Below are 22,772 nucleotides of genomic sequence, written 5' to 3'. Positions count from 1 at the left end.
GTCTCACATCACAGCATGTAATTTTGAAGTTTGCTATTTGTTAATGCCATGGGCAAATCTCTTAACTTTCTTGAATCTCTGATTCCCAGTCCATGAAATATGCTTGAAAATTTGGGTGAAATTTGTGATTATCGTGTGTCTATATCCTATGTTATAGAATGTTAATTTTTGACTGTTAAATTTCAGCAGTAATAAGATAGAATCCTTATATTATTAAATATTTTCGGGGCCTAAGGGACCAAAATAACTTTCTTGAAGTTTTTATGCATCTCTCTAAAAGCCTTGAAAAATTATTTAGTTGTGCAAAGTAATTGAACCAGGTTCCCTTTATATTATTTTGTTGCTCTTAATCTTTGATAAATGGTCATTTAGGTTCATTTGTCTAATTTGTTACACTTTTTGCACATTTAACATGGTATGGGAGAAAGAGTTCTGGATGAAATAAAAGGCCTACCTTTTGCCTCTAAGTGGATTTGTGACCCTGAACTGGTTATTTAACCTCTCTGACCTTTATTTTCCTTCTTTTTAAGACAAGATGAAACGACTAATCTATTGGGGGTTTCCCTGACCTAACGTGCAGTGATTGGTGTACTTCTCATTCATTACCTTTCATGTCCCTCTAGCAAGGAGTGCTTATAATTATGCTGCTGTTTCATCGGAGTTTGAACTTCGGATATTTGCTTCTCAGGAGCATAAGATGTATGAGTGGAAGATACAAGCTTCCGGTTTATGGAATGCAGAAGGCATGGGAGTAAAAGCAGAGCATAGGGAATGTAGTCATTGGTATTGCAATAGCGTTGTATGGGAACAGGTGGTAGCTACATGGTGGGGAGCACAGCATAATCTATACAGAGATCTTGAATCACCGTGTTGTACTCCTGAAACTAACGTAACATTGTGTGTCAACTATACTCAGATACAGAACTTCTTAAAAATATATGGGGCACATGAGAGAACTTGCTCTTGAATTGACTGAAGAAATGTATATAGATACTCTTGTTTTTGTGAACGTTCTCAGATGTACATTCCGTACCTTGTGCTCTGATAATTCTAGATTAGCTTTCCTGGGTGAGTCTTTGATTTGTACAGTGTTCTAATTTGTCTTCTCACACTCCCATTTCTTAAAAGCCACTTCTTTCGAGTCAAAAATTAAAAATTAATAAATGTCCATTTTAATATTTCACACTTCCTCCTTTCCCCTACCCCACGCTCCCCATTTTCTGGTTCTGTGTTTTCTTTTTTCCTATGTCATCTTTTTAATATGCAAATCTTTTATTTTGCAATTTGTTATGTATATTGTTACTTGTATCCTTTACTCATTGGAATACAAACCCTACTTATTATTTTTTTTATCTGTTTTGTCCTTTGATGTAGTCTAAGCAACTATAACAGGGCCTGACACGTGCTAGGCGCCCAGTAAATATTGGTGGATTAATCAATTCATATAGGTGATTGAAAGGTTTACTTTTTCTAAATTATAACTTGATTTTTGTTTTACTTTATACAGATATAGTTAACATATCTATATTTTTTTCAAATCGATATTATAAATTTTACATCATATATGATAATTTTATAATCGTCTCTTATATCTCCAGATATTTATAGTTGTTTCCTGGAGTTTTATAAAATTTTAACAATATTCTCAAAGTTCACTTAAATGATGTATGGGATGGGGCAGCTGGGTGGCTCAGTCTGTTAAGCATTTGACTCTTGATTTCAGCTCAGGTAATGATCTCATGGTGCTGGGATTGAACCCTATGTCAGGCTTTGCACTGACAGCAAGGAGCCCGCTTAGGATTCTCTCTCTCTGCCCCTCCCCCATGTGTGTGCGTGCTCTCTCTCTCTCTCTCTCTCTGTCCCTCCCTTCCTCCATCTCTCTTTCATAACAAATAAAAATTAAGTGATATGTGAATATATGCTATAGTATGGGGCATGGGGAAATCAATGTTGAAAATTGAAGCAAGCAAGGAGAAAACTCACTGCTAGAAAAACTGTCATCTTAAGTATTTATTTGATATTTTAATTTACTTACTAGTTTGTCTTTCTCAGAGCCCCTGTTAAGTGAACTCATTTCTTTCTTTGGAAAACAGGTAGATAAAATCATAGAGTTAGGAAGGTTAGATGTATTAAAAATTGAAGAGTAAGGATAATTTGCATGTGTTTATGATTGTCTGATTGCCTTAAATGACTGCTCGTGGTCAAACATCTGCACTTTTCCCCCGCTTTGGACAGTGAGTAAATCAGTCTCGACAAATATTGGCTCAGAATGACATAACCCGCATGATGTCTGTGTTTGCATGTGCCGTCTAATGCCGGGTTAGCTGACGAGAGTGTGTGTTAGGCTTGCAGCCTGCTCTTCGCTCTAATTCCAGCTAGGAGAAATTCCTGGGTATTATGGTAATACCTACCCTATAACAGTGTAATCAAATAAGTGGTTTGAAGGGAAAAAGGAAACTTTCTTTTGGGGACAGAAAGTCACCCAGGGCCTTCTCACACCAAGCAGTAGTCACACAGTGTCCATTCCAAAGTCATGTCAATTACCTGAGGTAGAGAAACGTCCAAAAAATCAGAAGTAATAAAAAAAAGAAAAGAAAAAAAAAAGTAGCTCCCAAGACCACAGCAATTACTTAACCACAGCATCCAGAATAATTTAACCACATTAGAGTTTGTAGCCAGTGGTAAGTATTGAAAGTAACTCAGCATCCAAGAAGACGCACACAGGGCAGTTAAGAAACCTCTCTTTGTCCTTTCTTTTATGTTTGGTTCTGGGTACTTGATGAGCAGATCTGCTCGTGGGCCTGGCGTAGCAGGCTCTCTGTCATAGGTGTTTACCTCCTCGGTTTCTCTTTCAGACCCTCTTCCCCGTGCCCCACCCCCCGTTTCACTGAGGCCCAACTAACCAGTAAAATCCTAAGACATCTAAACTGTACAGTGAGATGACCTAGTACACGTATACATTGGGAAAGGGTCTTTTAAATGAAACAGTCCCTTTGATTAACATCTTTTCAGTCCTTCCACTATGTTCTTCATCAGGGCTTGAATATTTGAAAACAAATATTTTAGACCCAAAATTGGATTGTGTTAAATATACTGAAAAAGAATAATATAAAATACTCTGATGATATTCTTAAATACAAACACTACTTAGTGTTTTGGGCTTTTTTTTTTTTTTTTCCCTTCAATTTCCTTAGGAGGCAGTGAGATATTTCTTGGAAACTGTTTCCATCTAAAGGACCAGGAATAGGTTGTAGCCTTATTGCCCTTCCAACAATTGGCTGTATTCCCTTAATCCTTTCTATGCTACCCATTTAAAAAATTTCCGTCTTCTTAATTTCATGATTTTTACCCAATTTACTCAATTGAGTCAGATTTAATTTTCTTACAGAAATTTTCTTATAAAAGTGATTTTCTTAAAATATAATTTTTTAGTAATTCTTGAAGAAGTAAGTTTTTAGAATTTAAGGTTTATAGCTGCTTTCCGGCACCAAAAGCAAATATCTCAAAGGGCACCGGCATCTAATCCGGCCCCCTTCTTTCATTGTGCAGGAAGTGAGGCATCCAGAAAAGTAACTTGCCCAAGGTCACGGTACTCCTTCATGGCAGAGTATCAACTAGAACCAGGCTGTCAGACTCCCAGGCTAATTTCTTTTCATCATAACTGACTTCCTCTTCTTTGTAGCTAATGGCCAGGATGTAGTGGGACTTCTTCTGCAATTACTGTAATCTTCTTAGTTTGATACACGCCATATGAACTGTAACTGTTTTTCTGGGCTCACATCTCAGGCCCCTTATTCAGCAGGTGCTGTTTCTTCTCCTGAGTGCGAGCCGTGACTTCAGGGAGATTCAGCTGGGTAGCTGCTGCTCCTTCGCTAACTGTCCTAAACTTAGTCCTCAGCTTCATGCACGGAAGAGCATTATCTCCAAATGAAGGGATAGATTCCCCCATGTGCTGTTTGTTTCGCTTTGGGGACCCTAGAGCTGTAATAATTAGGCTAATTGAAAGCAAATATATACATTTTGTTCATTATTCATTCTTTTTATTTTTTTATTTAATCTGGGGGAGAGACAGAGAGCATCGGGCAGGGGAGGGGCAGAGAGAGAGGAGGGAGAGAGAATTCCAGGCAGGCTCTGTACTATCAGCATGGAGCCTGATGGGGGGCTCGAACTCACAAACTGTGAAATCATGACTTGAGCTGAAACCAAGAGCCGGCCGGCCGGACACTCAGCTGACTGAGCCACCCAGGTGCCCCTCATTCATTCTCTTTTTAAAAAGTAACTTCAGGCACTCCTGGGTGGCTCAGTCGGTTGAGCGTCCAACTTTGGCTCAGGTCATGATCTCGCAGTTTGTGAGTTCAAGCCCTGGGTCGGGCTCTGTGCTGACAGCTCAGAGCCTGGAGCCTGCTTTGGATTCTGTGTCCGCCCCCTCTGCCCCACCCCTGCTTGTGCTCTGTCTCTCTCTCTCTTTCAAAAGTGAATAAACATAAACAATTTTTTTTTTAAAAAGTAACTTGTGGCTTGTCTTTTTTTTTTTTTTTTTTTTTGTAAAAAGTATGTTGTGACCTTTTAGCATTAATTAAGCTGATTTATTTGGTAGAGAATAACTGGGAAATCCATGAGTCCTGGGGAAACTAGGAGTGTTCATAAAGCTAATACATATTTCCATTTATACATATATTTAAAAAAATTTTTTTTAAGTTTATTCTTATCAAGAGAGAGGGAGAGAAAGAGAGTGTAAACTGGGGTAGGGGCAGAGAGAGAGAGAGGGAGAGAGAGACAGAATCCCAAGCAGGCTCTGTTCTCTCCTCGCAGAGCCCAATGTGGGGCTCGAGCTCACAAACTGTGAGATCATGACCTGAGCTGAAACCAAGGGTCGGGCGCTCAACTGACTGAGCCACCCAGGCGCCCAAATTATACATATATTTTAATCAAAGTAAAAAAGTTTTCTCATATCAATAAATAATACTTATTTTAAAAATACTTTTTGTTTTCCTTTTACCTTCTTTGAAATTTGTTTTATACCAATATATATTTGTATAACTTAAAAAGCAGTATTACATACTGTATGTGCTTGCTCAGAAAGTTTGTTTTTCTTAAAACATTAAAAGAATTTAGGGTTGATTGCCTTTCACTTTAGGGGGTAAGTGGATGTAAGGACTATGGGTCCAAGGGTACATAATCAGATACATACATTTACATAGGATCTGGAGGTTAGCAAAAGATTTTAGTAAATGAATAATAATTTAGAATTTACGGAGTCACCGGAAGCATGTCACTACACACTTGGGAAGCATCTTGGCATGAATTACTAACAAAAACTGTCAAGTAGGGGCTCAACATAGAGTAAGATAGCAAATATCCGGCACCTAGCTTCCTTTTTTTCCCCCACTTCTTTTTAAAACTAAAGTTAAAACCTACTGAACTAGAGTTTGTTTTTTCAAAACACATAATGACTATAGTAATACTCAGTGTATAGTTTTAAAATTTTGTTTTCTGTGTTTTGGAAGTGTCTCTGAAACAAGTTCTTTTTTCTATTTTATATACACTATATATATATATGTATATATATATATATATAATGTATATATATAATATATAATGTATGTATAATATATACATATATGTATACATATATATACATATACATAATTTATACATATTTTATATATATATATATATATATATATACACACACACACACACATATATACTTTAATAGATGTCTTTTTAAAGGATAGCCCCCAATTGTCGACTGTTTTGTGCATACACATAACAAAAATACTGAAAGGCTTAATGTTAAGTTCTGCATCCTTTGGAAGCCATACCCCATGGTTTTGTTCAGCACACACCCTCCTATATCTGAGTACAGGTGTACATAATAAGGAGTGTAATAATCATGAAAAGATCATAAAGAATCTTGCCTGTTTCATACCTCCATTTTGCACTTGACAAGGCAATTGCACAGTTAGCTGCCGTCGTGCTCACTGAGGCATCTGATCCTGGAATTGAATCAGACCAGTCTTGTTTGGGTGACAAGGTAGGCTGTAAGCGACTCTGCCACCATCATCATTAGGCAGAGTCTGGCAGGATTGCTCCAGCCTCCGACTTGCTGTGACCATAGTTCTCAAAGTTACAGCCCTCCCTAAAATGGAGGCTCACGTGTTATAGTCACTGCAGGGGACCAGAGCAGAGACAGCCTTTTTAGGACAGTCTCCTGAAACACGTTTGGTGGCGGCTGGTCTGTCAGTACTGGTGTTAGTAAGGGCATCGAGGCAGTGTGTGAAGCAATAGAGTATCAGACTTTGTTGGAACTAGACCCCAGACAAGTCAGTCAAGACATCAGTAAATAGGAAGGTAGGTCATTCATGGAAAAGAAAAGAAAAAAAGCAGAAGATTTTTAGAGGTGTCAATCACTTGGATTTTGTCCTTGAGGGACTTAAAAATATTGTATACATTGCAGAGTGAAAAGGGAATGACTGTGGCTAGATATAGTGGTTTTCATTGCTGTTTTCCAGAACTCACTAGAACAATGTCTAGCTTTCCGTGTGTGGAAAAAACTTGGGCAGAAGTAATGTGAGAAAAACTGTAGAAATACAGCCGCAGTACGAACAGCCTTGAAAAGGAAAACAGCATACTCCCCAAATCCTACCCTTAGTTTTACATACGTTCCATGTTTTAGGTAGTTTACAAGTGTATGCTAATGAAGACTATTGTAAGTAGACAAATTGTAACTTTTTTTGAGGTAGAATTTGCTAATTATTTGTACATTTTATGTAGATTAACACAAGAAGTATGCTGATACAAGTAAGGTGTTCTTTTTACTAGAGATGTGACTTGAATTTATTTTATCTTTGAGTCCGTTATTTCACGTTGATAACTTTGTACTTTTGCCGTAGTGAGATTTGAAGTCATTTAAGTAATGGAAGGGGAACTTCTTTAAGGCATTCCAAAGAACTAAATACCGAACATGTCAGTGAACGTAACAAGATTTTTGCCACTGTGGCGTTTACTCTCTAATGTGGGCTTTGTATTACCTTTCTGTTTTGTTGGTTTATTTGTCCTTGTACCAATAACACATTATAGCTTTATAATCCTGGTAGGACATATCCTTCCACTTCAAAAGTGTCCTGACTGTTCTTGGCTCTTGGCTCTTTCATGTACAGTTAAGAACCAGTTTATATTGCTTTTTAATTGTGTTTCCTACCTTTGCTTTTTTCCCTAGCTTTATCGAGATGTAATGACATATAATGTGTAAGTTTCAGGGACACAACATGCTGACCTGATACACTTATTTATTGCAAAATGATTACCACCTTACCTTTAGCTAACACCTCCATTACATCACATAATTACCTCTCTTTTGTGGTGAGAGCATTTAAGATTTACTCTCTTGGCAACTTTTGAGTGTAAAATACAATGTTATTAACTGTAATCACTATGCTTTGATTAGAACTTATTCATCTTGTAACTAGAAGTTTATACGCTTTGAGCAACATCTCCCCATTTCCCTCACCCCTAACCTCTGGTAAACACCATCTGCTGTCTGTTCTTAGGAGTTCATTTTGCCTTGGTGGTGATGATATTTGTGGCTTCATCTTATTACTGGAAAACATGTTCAATAACTTCCTTTATCAATTCAAATAACTTGTCTTCCAATTCGTTTTGGTTTCTGCGTCGATACTCACATTATGTGTGAATAGAGTGATTTAGTTTATTCTTTTGCAATCTGTATGTGGTTTAAACCTTTTCTTGTCTTAATGTTCTGGCTATGATCTTAAGTGTTACGAGTTTCACCCCACTATCCAAAAATAGAGCGTTCCCCTGAAACCTTCCTAAGCCAAAGTGGACTAAAGTGAGACGCAATTACCATTAATTCATATGGAAAACTTTTTTAGTGTTCCCAGACCCCAAAAATAACCTCACTTAGGCTTTTCTAATGCCTCAGAACACATCTTACTAATGAACATACAAAATAAGTCCAGATAAAGCACAGATGCTCGTGGACACAGTTCCAAGCTAGGCAGCTCCATGCTGAGAGGCCAAGTATAGCTCCCCGGGAAAGAGCTTGATGGCCTCACTCTCGCCGCTTGGGGTGGGCACTGCCTGTGTGACAGCTGCTGCAAACCAAATGCTGAACACGATTTTTTACTTTTTTACCTTTTGGCATGAACCCAAAGATCTTCTTTGGATTTCTCTTAGCACAAATGGGTACTAATTGGGTCTTTTGTAAAAGCAGAGTGGTGTATTGGGACCTTTTGAAACGCAGGGGAAAGCTGTATAAAAGTGGGATACGAGGAGTCTTTTTACTGGTCTGAACTTCAAAGAGGATGAATGTGTCTGAGTATATTGTTTCCTATACATTTTTGGGTAGATTCTCCCAATCAGATCAAAGAAAATGCCTTTTAACCCACGTTTACTAAAATTCTGGTCATGATTGGTTGTTGAGTTATTTTCCTGTATCTAGTGAGATGCTTATATGGTTTTTCTCTATTAAAATTTAAGTAGTTAATTATTATTATCATTAACAGATTTATGTTTCACTCTTGCCTTGCTGGGTATATTTTCCCGTTTTCAGCAAAAGTGTATTTGTATCAAAATGATGTATTATAAGGGAATTGACTACACAATTATGGAAGCTGAGAAGTCCTAAGATCTGCAGTCACCAAGCTAGAGACCCAGGAGTGCCATTGGTATAGTTCTAGTCCACGTCCAAGTAGCTCAGGAGCAGGAGAGCTGATGGTGTAAGTTACAGTCTGAGTCCACAGACATGAGCTACGGAAAAGCCAGTGGTGTAAATTTTAGTTTCAGTAGAAAGCCTGAGAATTCCAAGATTCCAGCCCAAGGTGGTGACCTAAGGAGCCTCCTAAACTAACCTCCTTCCATCAACACACCAAGTCTACAACCATACACAGAAAAATTCCCTTTGAACAAGTCCAGAAACGAGCTAAGCAATTCCTATGTATCAAGCAAATGACCAAAAAAAAAAAAAAAAAAAAAGAATTCAATTTGAAATAGGAAAGGGTAAGATATACTCACCATAAACTCCATCCTGGCACCGTGACATACAATCAGGTAGGAACTCAGAACTCCTAGCTTCTTTCTCTCTAAGCAGCAGAATATTTGGACCCAGTACCCAGTGCCCCAACTTTTAGGACTTTCACCTGAAAGACAAGCTCCCACAACACCTAACTCTGAAAGCCAATGGGGTTTTGTCCACTGAGTCCACAAGACGATAGCAAAGAAAGGAACAGTTCATGGCAGGATTGCCAAGTGTCCCAGGGACTTACCTTGGCTGTCCCCCACCAGGGCTCAGCTCAGAGGCAGCAGACAGGAATGCCTGTCTCCCAGCCTTTCCTTGAAAGGTGCCCATTTGCATTCTTAAAAGCTGCAGCCTGCAGCCAAGCTTATCCGGCCAACTAATATTTGACAAGGGAGCCAAGAATACTCAATGGAAAAAAGGCAATCTCTTCAATAAGTGGCACTGGGAAAACTGGATATACACGTTAAAAGAATGACACTTGACCCCTGTCTTACACCACTCACAAAAATTATCTCTAAGTGGCTTGTGGACATAATGTAAGACCTGAAACTCTTAAAACAGTCGAAAAGCTTTTTGACATGGGTCTTGGTAATGAGTTTTTGGAAATCACACCTAAAGCACAGACAGCAAAGTCAAAAAAACCCCAAGTTGGATGTATAGCAAACAAACAAACAAAAAAACTTCCATTCAGCAAAAGAAATGACAGCTTGTGCAATGGAAAAAAAAATTTTTTTTTTTTTGCAAATCATGTATCTGATAAGGGGTTAATATGCAAAGTATATAAAGCGCTCCTATAACTCAACATCCAAAAAAACAAATATTACCTTAAATGGGCAAAGGACCTGAACAGACATTTATCTAAAGAAGATATATATGGGGCGCCTGGGTGGCTCAGTTGGTTGAGCGTCCAACTCTTGATTTTGGCTCAGGTCATGATCTCACAGTTTGTGAGATTGAGCCTCTCACTGGGCTCTGCTCTAACGGTGCAGAGCCTGCTTGGGATTCTCCATCTCCTCTCTGCCTCTGTGCCTCTCCCCCCATCCCCACTCATGCTGTCTCTCAAAATAAGTAAATAAACATTAAAAAAAACTAAATAAATATATAAAGAAGATATACAGATGGTCCACAGGCACCGCAGGCACTGAGCATCTTCAATGTTACTATCATTAAGGAAATGGAAATCAAAACTTCAATGAGGTATCACCTCATGCCTGTTAGAATGCCCATCATGAAAAAAGACAAGTGTGGTATGGATGTGGAGAAAATGGGAACACTTGTGCCTTGGTGTTGGGGTTTCAAATCGTTATAGCCACTATGGAAAACATTAAGAAGGTTCCTCAAGAAATTAAAAAGAGAAATGCCATTTGACTCAGTAATTCCACTTACAGATATATATATATATATATATATATATATATATATATATATATATATATATATATATATCCTGAGGAAACAGAAACACTAACTTGAAAAATACCTTCACCATGTTCATGACAGCATTATGTAAAATGGCCAAGACATGGAAACAACCTGTCCATCGATGGATGAATCAATAAACATATAGATAAATAGATACATACATGCATGTATACACATATATGTATAGGTATACACACACATTGGAATATTATTGAACCATAAAAAATTAGAAAATGCTGCCACTTGTGACAACATGGGTGGGCCTCAAATGCATTATGCTAAGTGAAATAAGTCAGATGGAGAGACAAATATCATGTGATCACATACATATGTGGAATCTAAAGCAGAAACAAAAACGAAAACCCCACCAAATCATAGAAAAAGGGATAAAATTTATAATTTCCAGAGGTAGGGGGTGAGGGGCAGGGGAATTGGAGGAAGGTGGTCATGGTACAAACTTCCAGTTATAAGATAAATCACTACTAGGGATGTAACGTACAATATGATGATCATAGCTGACGCTGCTGTGTGTTCTGGAAGAAAGTTGTTAACAGTAGTTTCTAAAGTTCTCATCACAAAGAAAAAATTTTTCTTTCCTCTTTTGTATATATATGAGATGATGGATGTTAACTGAATCTATTGCAGTAATTGTTTCACAATATGTGTAAATCAGACACCTTGAACTTACACAGTGATATATGTCAATTACTTCTCAATAAACCTTGGCGGAAAAAACTGAAGCCTGAAGGTCGGGCTTCTAACTTAGCATAGGTCTCCAGGATTCCCTCTGCCCTACTATGGTTCAGTGTCTCCATGAAAGGACCTCATGCACACATCTGCTAATCTAACTTTTGTGACTGCCACCTAGAGGACACACTGGCTTTGGTGCCAGCGGGCCACCCCAAAAGTAAGTTTTTAATTGGCTTTTCCCCCCGGGGGTCAGCACAGAGACAGCAGTTAGAAATGCCCACCTCCCAGTCTTTCCTGAAAGAGGCCTATTGCATATCTTAAAAACTATCAATTAAAGGTCAGGCTAAGTTGGCACATATCTAGGGGCTGATTAATGAACCTCTCCACAGATGGGCTTTTTCCATACTTTGGCTGTTGTCGATAGTGCTGCTATAAACATTGGGGCACATGTGTCCCTTCAAAACAGCACACCTGTATCCCATGGATAAATACCTAGTAGTGCAATTGCTGGGTCGTAGGGTAGTTTTATTTTTAATTTTTTGAGGAACCTCCATACTATTTTCCAGAGTGGCTGCACCAGTTTGCATTCCCACCAGCAGTGCCAAAGAGATCCTCTTTCTCTGCATCCTTGCCAACATCTGTTGTTGCCTGCGTTTTTAATATTAGCCATTCTGACAGGTGTGAGGTGGTATCTCCTTGTGGTTTTGATTTGTATGTCCCTAATGATGAATGATGTTGAGCATATTTTCATGTGTCGGTTGGCCATCTGGATGTCTTCTTTGGAGAAGTGTCTATTCATGTCTTTTGCCCATTTCTTCACAGGATTATTTGTTTTTTGGATGTTGAATTTCATAAGTTCTTTATAGATTTTGGATACTAACCCTTTATCTGATATGTCATTTGCAAATATCTTCTCCCATTCTGTCGGTTGCCTTTTAGTTTTGCTGACTGTTTCCTTTGCTGTGCAGAAGCTTTTTGTTTTGATGAGGTCCCAGTAGTTAGTTTTTGCTTTTGTTTCCTTTGCCTCTGGAGACGTGTTGAGTAAGAAGTTGCTGCGGCCAAGATCAAAGAGGTTTTTGCCTGCTTTCTCCTCGAGAATTTTGATGGCTTTCTGTCATACATTTAGGTCTTTCATCCATTTTGAGTTTATTTTTGTGTATGGTGTAAGAAAGTGGTTCAGGTTCATTCTTCTGCATGTCGCTGTCCAGTTTTCCCAGCACCACTTGCTGAAGAGACTGTCTTTATTCCATTGGATATTCTTTTCTGCTTTGTTCAAGATTAGTTGGCCATACGTTTGTGGGTCCATTTCTGGGTTCTCTATTCTGTTCCGTTGATCTGAGTGTCTGTTCTTGTGCCATAAAAATTTTTTTTTCATAAAAAAAAAGACTGGAAGAGGTGGCTGTTTTATCTAATGCACATAAATCAACACAGAGAGTGAAGGAAATGAGGAACAGATATGTTCCAAACAAAAATATAAGATAAAACTCAAGAAAGTAAGGTAAGTGATTTACCTGATAAAGAGTCCAAAATAATGGTCATAAAGATGCTCACTGAAATCAGGAGAACAATGCATGAATACAGTGAAAATTTTGACAAAGAGAAAATGTAAAAAAATACCAAACAGAAATCACAGAGTTGAAGAATACAATAACTGAACTGAAAATTTCAAAAGAGGGGTTTAACAGCAGACTAGATGAAACCAAAGAAAGGATCAGTGAATTGAAGACAGAACAGTGGAATTCGTCCAATGAGAGTTGCAAAAAAAAGAATTAAAAAGAGTAAAGATAGTTTAAGGGACTTAAAGACACCATCAAGTGGACCAATATTTGCATTATAAGGGTCTCAGAAGGAGGAGAGAGAGAGAAAGGGGATAGACAGCTTATTTGAAGAAATAATGACTGAAAATTTCCATAACCAGGGGAAAGAAACAGGCTTCCAGATTCAGGATTCTCACAGAGTTCCAAATCAGATGAATCCAAAGAGATCCACACTGAGACACATATAATTAAAGTGTCAAAGGTTAAAGACAAGGAGAAAATCTTAAAAGCAACAAGAGAAAACCAGCTTGTTACATATGAAGGACTCCTCCCCCGCAAGACTGTCAGCAGATTTTTCAGCAGAAACTTTGTAGTCCAGAAGAGAGTGGCATGATATATTCAAAGCGCTGGAAGCAAACAATTGGCAGCCAAGAATAGTCTACCTGACAAAGTTGTCCTTATGAATTGGAGGAGAAATACAGATTTTCATAGACTAGCAAAAGCTGAAGGTGTTCATAACCACTAGACTAGCCTTATAAGAAATGTTAAGGGACTCCTTGAAACTGAAATGAAAGGATGCTAAGTAGTAACTGGAAAATAAATGAACGTACAGACTCCACTGGTTAAATTCATAGTACTCAGATGTTTTAATGGTGTTGAGTAAATCATTTATACATCTAGTGTGAAGGCTAAAAACGTAAGTAGTAAAAATACAGTTACAATAAGTTGTTAATGAAATACAACGTACAAAGATGTACATTGTGAAATTTAAAAACAAAAATGGAGACAGGGGAATAAACAGTATGAAAACCTGAAAAGCCATAGAGCTGATGGTGTAAGTCCCAGTCTGAGTTCAAAGGCAGTGTGGAATACTGATGTCCTAGCTTGAAGGTAGGCAGAGGGACTATTTCTCCCTTACTCTGCCTTTTGTTCTTTTGTTCCACCCATATTGGAGAGGGCAATTTGCCTTACTCAATTAATCTCATTTAGAAGTACTTTCAGGGGTGCCTGCGTGGCTCATTTGATTAAATGTTTATCTTTTCACTTCTGCTCAAGTCATGACCTCACGGTTCATGAGTTCGAGGCCCACATCGATCTCTGTGCTAATGGTGCGGAGCCTGCTTAGGATTCTGTCTCCCTCCCTCTCTGCCCATCCCTCACTTGCTCTCTGTATCTCTCTCAAAAAATAAATAAAAATAAACTTAAAAAAAAGAATACTTTCACACAGGATGCCTGAGTGGCTCAGTTGGTTAAGTGTCTGGCTTTTGGTTTCAGCTCAGGTCATGATTTCATCATTGGTGAATTCAAGCCTCACATTGGGCTCCGTGCTGGTGATATGGAGCCTCTTGGGATTCTCTTTATTTCTCTCTATCTCTCTCTCTGCCCCTCCCACATTCTCTCTGACTCTCTTTCAATATACATAGACTTACAAAAAAAAGAAAGAAAGAAAGAAAGAAAGAAAGAAAGAAAGAAAGAAAGAAAGAAAGAAAGAAAGAAAGAAAGAAATACTTTCACAGACTTATCCAGATTGTTCTGTTGTTTTTTTTTTTTTTAATGTTTGTATATTTTGAAAGAGCATGCATGCAGGGGAGGGGCAGAGAAGGAGAGAGAGAATTCCAAGAGCGCAGAGCTCCACACAGGGCTTGATCTCATGAACCATGAAATCATGACCTGAGCCAAAATCAAGAGTTGGATGTTTAACCAACTGAGCCACCCAGGCACCCCCAGGTTAATGCTTAATCAAATACTTGGGCTGTGCACCCCCAGGTTAATGCTTAATCAAATACTTGGGCACCCCACAGCCCAATAAGGTTAAGGCATAAAATTAACCATCACCCATGTCCACTCGGCACCCATTTACATCTCTTTAAACTATTCTTAATCTCCAAATAAAGGCAGTAACAAGGTCATAATTTTGCCTAACGTCATACGATTATCCAGTGTACAACTGAAAATGCATTACCCGTTTCCCAGAAGATGAGGTTAAGTCCTTAAGTGATGTTTACACTTCTTCTTAATATCCCTAACTTAAATTCTGTGATGTAAAATTAATAAATATTATGCTATTAATTCAATACATTTTATGTTACATGATAAGGGAATAAGAGAGGGAGAGAAACAACAATATTTACCACACACACACACACACACACACACACACACAAACATATTCATAACAAAATAAGGAGGACATATTCATGATGATTGCAACACTTGCTTTTGTCACTGGTCATGTGGATAGTTGGTATTAGTAACTACCTTTTTGCCACTACCCCTTCTGTATTCCCTTAGCCTTCAGCTACCACCTCAGCTGGTTGTGGCTTTTTGTCTGGTGGAATGACCCAAACCTTCATTCCCAAAGGGTCTGGGCCATTAATAGTCTTTCCTGGATTGGGTTGCTGTAGTTTTCCATTGACTTTAATCACAGGGCATGGTAACACTAAGAGGTGGCTTAAGGGATCTCCTGTACTCCAGACATGTCCTTACCTCCACTGTGGCAGACCAGTCCAGTCTCCACTTGGTAGTCAACATCACTCACCCCAGCCAGCACAGTAACTCCCTCTTTGCTTGTTGATTCAGAAGCATGAGCAATCTGAAGTGACTGAATGGCAGTCTTAAGTCTTATTTCAATGGAATAATTGTTGTGTCAGTGGAATAAATGTGAAAGCATTCCTCCCTCTCCAGAAGACTTGTAGGCCAGCAAATCATAAGGTCATGGGAACTAGAAGCAAAATTTTGCTAGTGGGTCTTCAGGGGTGATAATGAGTGCTGCCACTACCATTCCACCCCTTGATTCCTGGATTTGTGAGTCCAGTTTGTGGGTGAAAACAGCACCATATATGGGATGTTGATTCACAGGATATATAAATGTTCTGGAGACCCTGGCCCCAGCTCTACAAGATATTGTCACGTAGCTAGCACTGTAACTGGATCTTCAAAAGGCCATTCCACCATTCTGTCAAACCAGCTACTTCATGATGGTGGGGAACATGTTCAGAGTAGTGAACTGTATGAGCATGGGCCCAGTGCGCCACTGCTTTTGCTGTGAAGTGAGTTTTTTGGTCACGAACAATGCTGTATGGAATACCATGACAACAGACAGGCATTCTGTTCGTCCACAGATGGTAGTTTTGGCAGTGGCATTGCGTGTAGGGACAGCAAATCCATATTCAGAGGAAATGTCTATTCTAGTAAGAACCATACCCTTTCATTTTCGTGATGGAAGTGGTCTGATATAATCAACGTGTTGCAAGGGAAATGACTGGTCACCTTGGGGAGTGGTGCCATTTTGGAAACTCAGTGTTGATTTTGCTGCCAACAGATAGGCACTCAGCAGGGGTTGTAACAACGATGGCACTGGTTAGTGGAAATCCATGTTACTGGGTCCTGCGTATCCTCCACCCCTCCCACCATGGCCACTGGGTTCATGGGCCCATTGAATGATGACAGGGTGACTGGGGCAAAAGGCTGATAGTATCCATTGATCATTAAAATTCTCCTTTGCTGAGGTTGCCCATGAGTATTCTCATGGGACTCCGATATCTTCACTTTTTTTCTTGTTCAGAGAAATCTTATCTACTTGCCTCTTTGCCAAATTTCCTTCTCATGAATTTTCTAATCATGTTCCTTCCATGTCCTTTCCCATTTATTTAGCCAACCATTGGCCATAGCCCATGAATCAGTATATAATTTGTCCTTTCAAATCAAAGGAACAACTAGGCGCACGGTTGAATGGTTTTCTGATTGGGAGGATTTCCCTTCACCACTGTCTTTCAGGGAAGTTTCACCATGGGACTGCAGTGCTACGGAACTACAGTTCACTTCTGGGAGATGCCTGTATATCATGCGGGACTTGTAAACCAGGACCCGAGTCTTCTTTTTTCCTGCTAACCGATCATATGGAGCTCTCATGAGGTCATAGGTGCAGAGCAGTAGAGAAAGTGAATTCCCTCTCATTCCACCTTTTGTGTTATTCATGCCTTTCATTTATTTATTTTCTGTTTATGTACATGAGTAAAATTTATGTGTAATTTTATTTTCTTTCATTTTTTTTTCTAGTTTTGATACCCAGGGTATATTAGCCTCAATAAATGAGTTAGGGAGTATTTGTCTTACTCTGTTCTCTTGAAAAGTTGTACCAAATTAAAATAATTGATTCTTTGCGTGTTTGGTACAATGGTAAGGCTGTTATGTTTTTGTTTGTTTTGGTTTTGCTTAGGTTTGGATTTTTTTACTGCCGATTCTATTTCTTTCACATTTATAAAACTATTCAGGTTTTTTATTTCTTCTTGAGTCACTTTGGCCATTTGTATTTTTTTTTTGGGGGGGGAGTGGAATTTATCCATTTCACCTCAGTATCAACATATTTGGCGTGATACTGATCATGATATTCTGTTATTATCCATGATGTATTATGGGTAATTTCCTCAGATCTGTTCGAATCGCTAATTACATTTATGGTTGCATCTCTCCACTCTTTATTATTTTTCATCCATATTAATCACTGTGATAAAATATAAAACATAAAATTTACCACTTTAACTATTTTTAAGTTTTAAATACATTCACAGTGTTGTGCTACCGTCATCACTGTTTATTGTACAGAAGTTTTTATCATCCCAGACAGAAACTCTCCACACATTAAGCAAATACTCTCCAGTCCCCCTGTGTCTTCTATTCTTTCTGTTTCTATGAATTTTCTTCTTCCAGATGACCCGTACAGGTGGCAACATACAATGGTTGTCCTTTTTTGTCTGGCTTATTCAATTAGCATTCATATGCAAATCCTGTGCTTAATGTTTTCTGAAACCACGCAACTCTTTTCCACAGTGGCTGTACTATTTTGCCTTCCCTCCAGCAATGTACGTTTTCAGTTTCTCTATAACCTAGCCAACACTTTCTGTTGGGTTGATGGTAGAAATGCCCTTCTGGGTGTCAGGTAGCTTCTCAGTGTGATTTTAATTTGCATTTTTCTCTAATGACTAATGATACTGAGGATCTTTTCACTGGTTATTGGCTATACGTATGTTTACGTTAGAGACATATTGATTCAAGTCTCTCGCCCATTTTAACACTGGGATTCTTTTTTTCTCTATTGTTGTGTTATAGGAGTTTTTAAAATATATTCTGGTTATTTGATCTATGATTTTCAAATATTTTTTCCCATTCTCTGGGTGGTCTTTTCCCTGTCTTGTCCTTTGATGGTTTGTAATTGTGATGAATTCCAATATATTTATTTTTTTCTTTTGTTGCCTGTTATTTTGGTGTCATAGTTATGAAACCCTTGCCAAATCCAAGGTCATGAAGATTGCCCCCTGGTTTAAGAGTTTTGTAATTCTAGCTTTTTAATTTAGGTCTTTGACCTATTTCAAGTTTATTTTTATTTATGGTACAAGGTAAGAATCCAGCGTCATTGTTTCCGTGTAGAGATCTTGTTTCCCTGCATCAGTTGTTGAAAAGACTGTCCTTTCCAAATTGGGTGTTCCTGGCACCCTTACTGAAAATCAGTTGTATAAAATGTAAGGTTTTACTTCTGGGCTCTCTATTCTATTCCATTTTTCTCTCCTCATGCCAGCACTCCATTTTTTGTTCTTTTACTCATAGCCTCAGGTGAGATAGGCAAAATGCCTTCTGTGGAGTAGGTATTTGCTTAGTTCACACATACGAGATATCACCAACTTCATATTAGGTCCCTCAAACTGACCTCCTGCCTTGCTTGGGGTCCCAGCATTCTTTCCTATTTTTTGAATACTGTATTAAATGAAATCCAGATTATGGGCCATTATGACATTAGTTGCCTTCAGAATAAACTTTGGCTCCAGGGCTCTCCCAGTGGAACTGTATTTTATCATCTTGCCAGCATTCTGTTTTATCTCCTACACTGCTGGTTAAAGTCATTAACACAGTATTGTGCCTTTTCAAATGTTCTTCACCGGGAAGGGATTCTCTGCATATCTGGCCCACCATATGAAAGTTGAGAAAAGGACTTTTAAGATCAGTAACCCACTCTTGATAATCTGCTTATGTATAATTAGAAATAATATATCATGGCATTTATATACATTTTTCTAAGCAACTTGCATTTTAATTACATTACTTGCCTAATTCCATTACCTGCTTTTATAATTTTTCTAAATAGCTGTTACTATGTTACTGTATTAGTATTTTGGATATAGTAACATGATTTTCTGGTTGCCAGTATTATGAAGTAGTGGTTAATACCTTCCAATATCCTACACAAATCAAGAAATCATAGATAACACTGCATTTTACAAGTTGTAGCTTGTATGGGAGAAATGCAGTTCTTTGTCGATAGAACATTGCACATCCACTCTGTTGTTTGATAGAACAATTTGTACTTTATTAACATTATTATAAGAAATATCTTTCACTTTTGTATTTTCTTAGTTTTACAGTCCTTACTTAGTATTGGTATGCTTAATCTCTTTTTTTTTTTTTTTTTTTTTTTTTTGCAGGTTTTCTTTAGGTGATGCTAGGAGGCCTCTTCATGAAACAGCAGTTTTGGTAGAAGATGTGGTGCACACACAGTTAATTAATCTGGTAAGAGCGTATATAATCTTATTTGGTATTTCTCCATTCTGCTCCTAGCTGCTTCTGTTGGGATTGCAAGCCAACCTTTTTTTTTTTTTTAAAAAAAAGATGATACTTCCATTTGGAATTCTTTTCTTGTCTGCTGGAGTCAGGTGTAATTTACATAAAACCAAATTTCACCAATCCACGTGCATAATTCAGTTTTGACAACTGAATACTGTCATGTGACTCCAAACACAGCATGATAGAGAACGTTTTTTTTTTTATCATCCAAAAATGTTCTCTTGTGCCCCTGGGTATAGTCAGTCCTTTCACCTACTCCCTGACCCCTGGTAACGCTGAATTGTTTTTTCAAAACTTTTCCATATTGCACTTCAGACTTACAGAAGAACTGCACAAATAGTGCGTAGAATTCTGAGAGACCTTTCATCTTTCTTTCGTTAACATCTTATGTAACCACAGTACTATTATCAAAAACAGGAAATAACGTTGCTGTAATACCTTTAATGAAATTACTGACCTTATTTCATTTTCATCAGTTCTCTTGGTAATGCTCCTTCCCTGTTCCAGGAGCCAGTCCGGGATAACACGTTGTACTTTGCTATCCTGTCTTTGTAGTCGTCCCCTTTCTAGGATAGCTCCTTCGTCTTTCCTTGTCTCATGGCCTTGACACCTTTTTAAACTTACTAGACAGTTATTTTGTAGAATCCTCTCCTTTTTTCAACCCGTCTGATGTTTTCGTATGATTAGAATGTGGCTATGCATTTTTGCCAAGAATACCACGGAAGTGATGAGTCCTTTTCAATGCGTCGTATTGTTGGGGTTCATGTTGTTGATGTCTTATTTGTGATCTTAACCTTGGTAAATTGGCTGAGGGTATATATACTGAATTTCCCCGCTATAACGAAGTTACAAGTTATTTCTTTTTGTTGTAAATAATTATCTTGGGGGAGGTATTTTGTGACTCTGCAAATATTTTCCTTCTCTAAAAATTCGTGCCTATTTGTTTGAACATTCATCCGTGGATCTTGTCTGAGACAGTTATGACTGTGGTATTTACCTAATAGTGGTTTTCTATTTGCTTGTTTCCTTTTATATTTTTTAATTGCAGTTATTCTTAAAGGAATACTTATCCTTCATCACCATTTATTTATTCAATTTTTAATGTATATTTGTATGGACTAATGTATATTTAAGTTTTATTCTTAGAATCATTATACAATAATATCATTATTTTTATTGCTCAAGTTGTTAGAGTATTGGCCTTTAGGAACACTTTCATGTCCTTTTCCCCTTTTCCCATCAGGTTTTTGATCCTATGTCCCATATATATTAGAGATATCAATCCTTTGTGGTATATGATACAAATATATTCTTCCACTGTGTGTTATCTTTTGACTTTGTTTCTATGGGATTTTTTAGACATACAAATATTTTTATTTTAAGTGAGCCAAATATATCAACCTTTTATTATCTTAGGCTTTTGAAACATAGTTAGAAAGACTTACTTTATATTGAATTTGGAGAAGAATTCACCCATGTTACCTTCTGATACTTGCATGGCTTCATTTTTAACATTTAGATCCTTAATCCATTTGTAGTTTATTCTTGTTATCATGTGAGATACAGATCTCATTTTATCTTTCTTCCAAGGACTACCCAGTTATACCATCCATACTTCCCCTAATGATTTGAAATACCCCCTTTGTCATATACTAAGTAAGCATATTTGGGATCTATTTATGATTTTATCTTTATTATCAGTGCCTTATTTTTCTATGCGTGTGATAATACATTTTAAATTATACAGGTTTTTGGGACCCCTGGGTGGCTCAATCGGTTAAGCATCCGACTTCAGCTCAGGTCATGATCTCACAGTCCAGGAGTTTGAGCCCCGCGTTGGACTCTGTGCTGACAGCTCAGAGCCTGGAGCCTGCTTCAGATTCTGTGTCTCCCTCTCTCTCTGCCCTTCCCCTGTTCACGCTCTGTCTCTCTCTGTCTCAAAAATAAATAAAAATTTTCTAAAAATTTAAATTACGTAGGTTTTATGGTATATTTTAAAGATTGTTACAACCAGATTCTCCTTGTCATTTTTCTGTGTGTTCCTGATTATTCTTGTATGTTTATTTTTGCATATGAATGTTAATATTAGATTTTCTAGCTCCATAAAGTAGCTTTTTGGTATTTTCATTGAGATTGCCCGAATTTATTAATCAATTTAGAGAGAGCTGCATTTTAAGTATGTTCACTCAATCTGAGAATAGGGAATGTCTGCATTTTTTTCAAAACCACTTTTGTGTCTTTCATGAGTGTTTTAACATTTTTCTTCTATAGGCTACACATATTTCTTACTATATTTATTCCTACGTATTTGATTTTTGTTGCTACTGCAAATGGACTTTCTCTATAATTACATAATAGCTGAAAACATCTGAAATTGAAATACATAAGTCTACAGATTCAAAGAGCTAAGCCAACTCCAAATACAGTAAACCCAAAGAAATGCATGTTAAACTGCTGAATACAAAAAACATAATGTAAATCCTAAACGCACCCAGATTTAGAAGCACCTGGGTGGCTCAGCCAGTTAAGCGTACAGCTCTTGATTTCGGCTGAAGTCATGATCTCACGGTTTGTGGGATCGAGTCCTGAGTCGGGCTCTGTGCGCTCTCTCGCTCTCTCTCTCTCTCTCTCTCTCAAAATAAATAAACATTAAAAAAAGTTTTTAAAAAAATCACCTAGATTTATTACCATAGAGGAAGAATGACTTGAATGCAAAATTTTAATTAGAAAACACAGAGACTAAAAGGAAATGGCACAAGTTTTAAAGTACTGGATATAGAATTTTCAGTTGGCTAATCTGACTCCATATTCACATGGTCTCCTCTCCTTTTTCCCTGTGTCTCCATGTGTCCTTCTATCTTTAAAAAAATGACCAGATATTTACTATTTAGTATATTAAATCTATACATGCTATTGTCTTCACATCGCAGTGTTGTAGCTTTTAAGAGTCCTGTATTTTAGGGGTGCGTGAGTTGGAGCCCTGCGTCGGGCTCTGTGCTGACAGCTGAGAACCTGGAGCCAGCTTCAGGTTCTGTGTCTCCATCTTTCTGTCTACCCCCTCTCCGCTCACATTCTCTCTCTCTCTCTCTCTCTCTCTCTCTCTCTCTTTGTCTGTCTCTTTCTCCAAAATAAATAAACATTTTTTAAAAATTTAAAAAAAATAGAGTCCTGTCTCTCTCTTTTTTTTTTTTAATGTTTATTTATTTTTCACAGAGAGACAGAGACAGAGCATGAGTGGGTTAGGGGCA

General features: G+C 37.8%; 1 protein-coding gene across 4 annotated transcripts in view; it reads left to right on the top strand.

The window, feature by feature from the left end:
• Positions 1-22,772, top strand: part of SUPT3H (SPT3 homolog, SAGA and STAGA complex component) — a 535,933-nt gene that overhangs the window by 263,181 nt on the left and 249,980 nt on the right. For all 4 annotated transcript variants that reach the window (XM_042986488.1, XM_042986487.1, XM_042986485.1 and 1 more), the window contains exon 3: positions 19,386-19,470. In XM_042986488.1, the coding sequence (XP_042842422.1) occupies positions 19,386-19,470 (85 nt within the window). The remainder of the gene's footprint in view (positions 1-19,385; positions 19,471-22,772) is intronic.

Source organism: Panthera tigris, chromosome B2, assembly GCF_018350195.1.
Source record: "Panthera tigris isolate Pti1 chromosome B2, P.tigris_Pti1_mat1.1, whole genome shotgun sequence".
NCBI classification, from domain to species: Eukaryota; Metazoa; Chordata; class Mammalia; order Carnivora; family Felidae; genus Panthera; species Panthera tigris.
The sequence above is the reverse complement of the archived record's forward strand: the minus strand, read 5'-3'. Positions and strand labels throughout refer to the sequence as shown.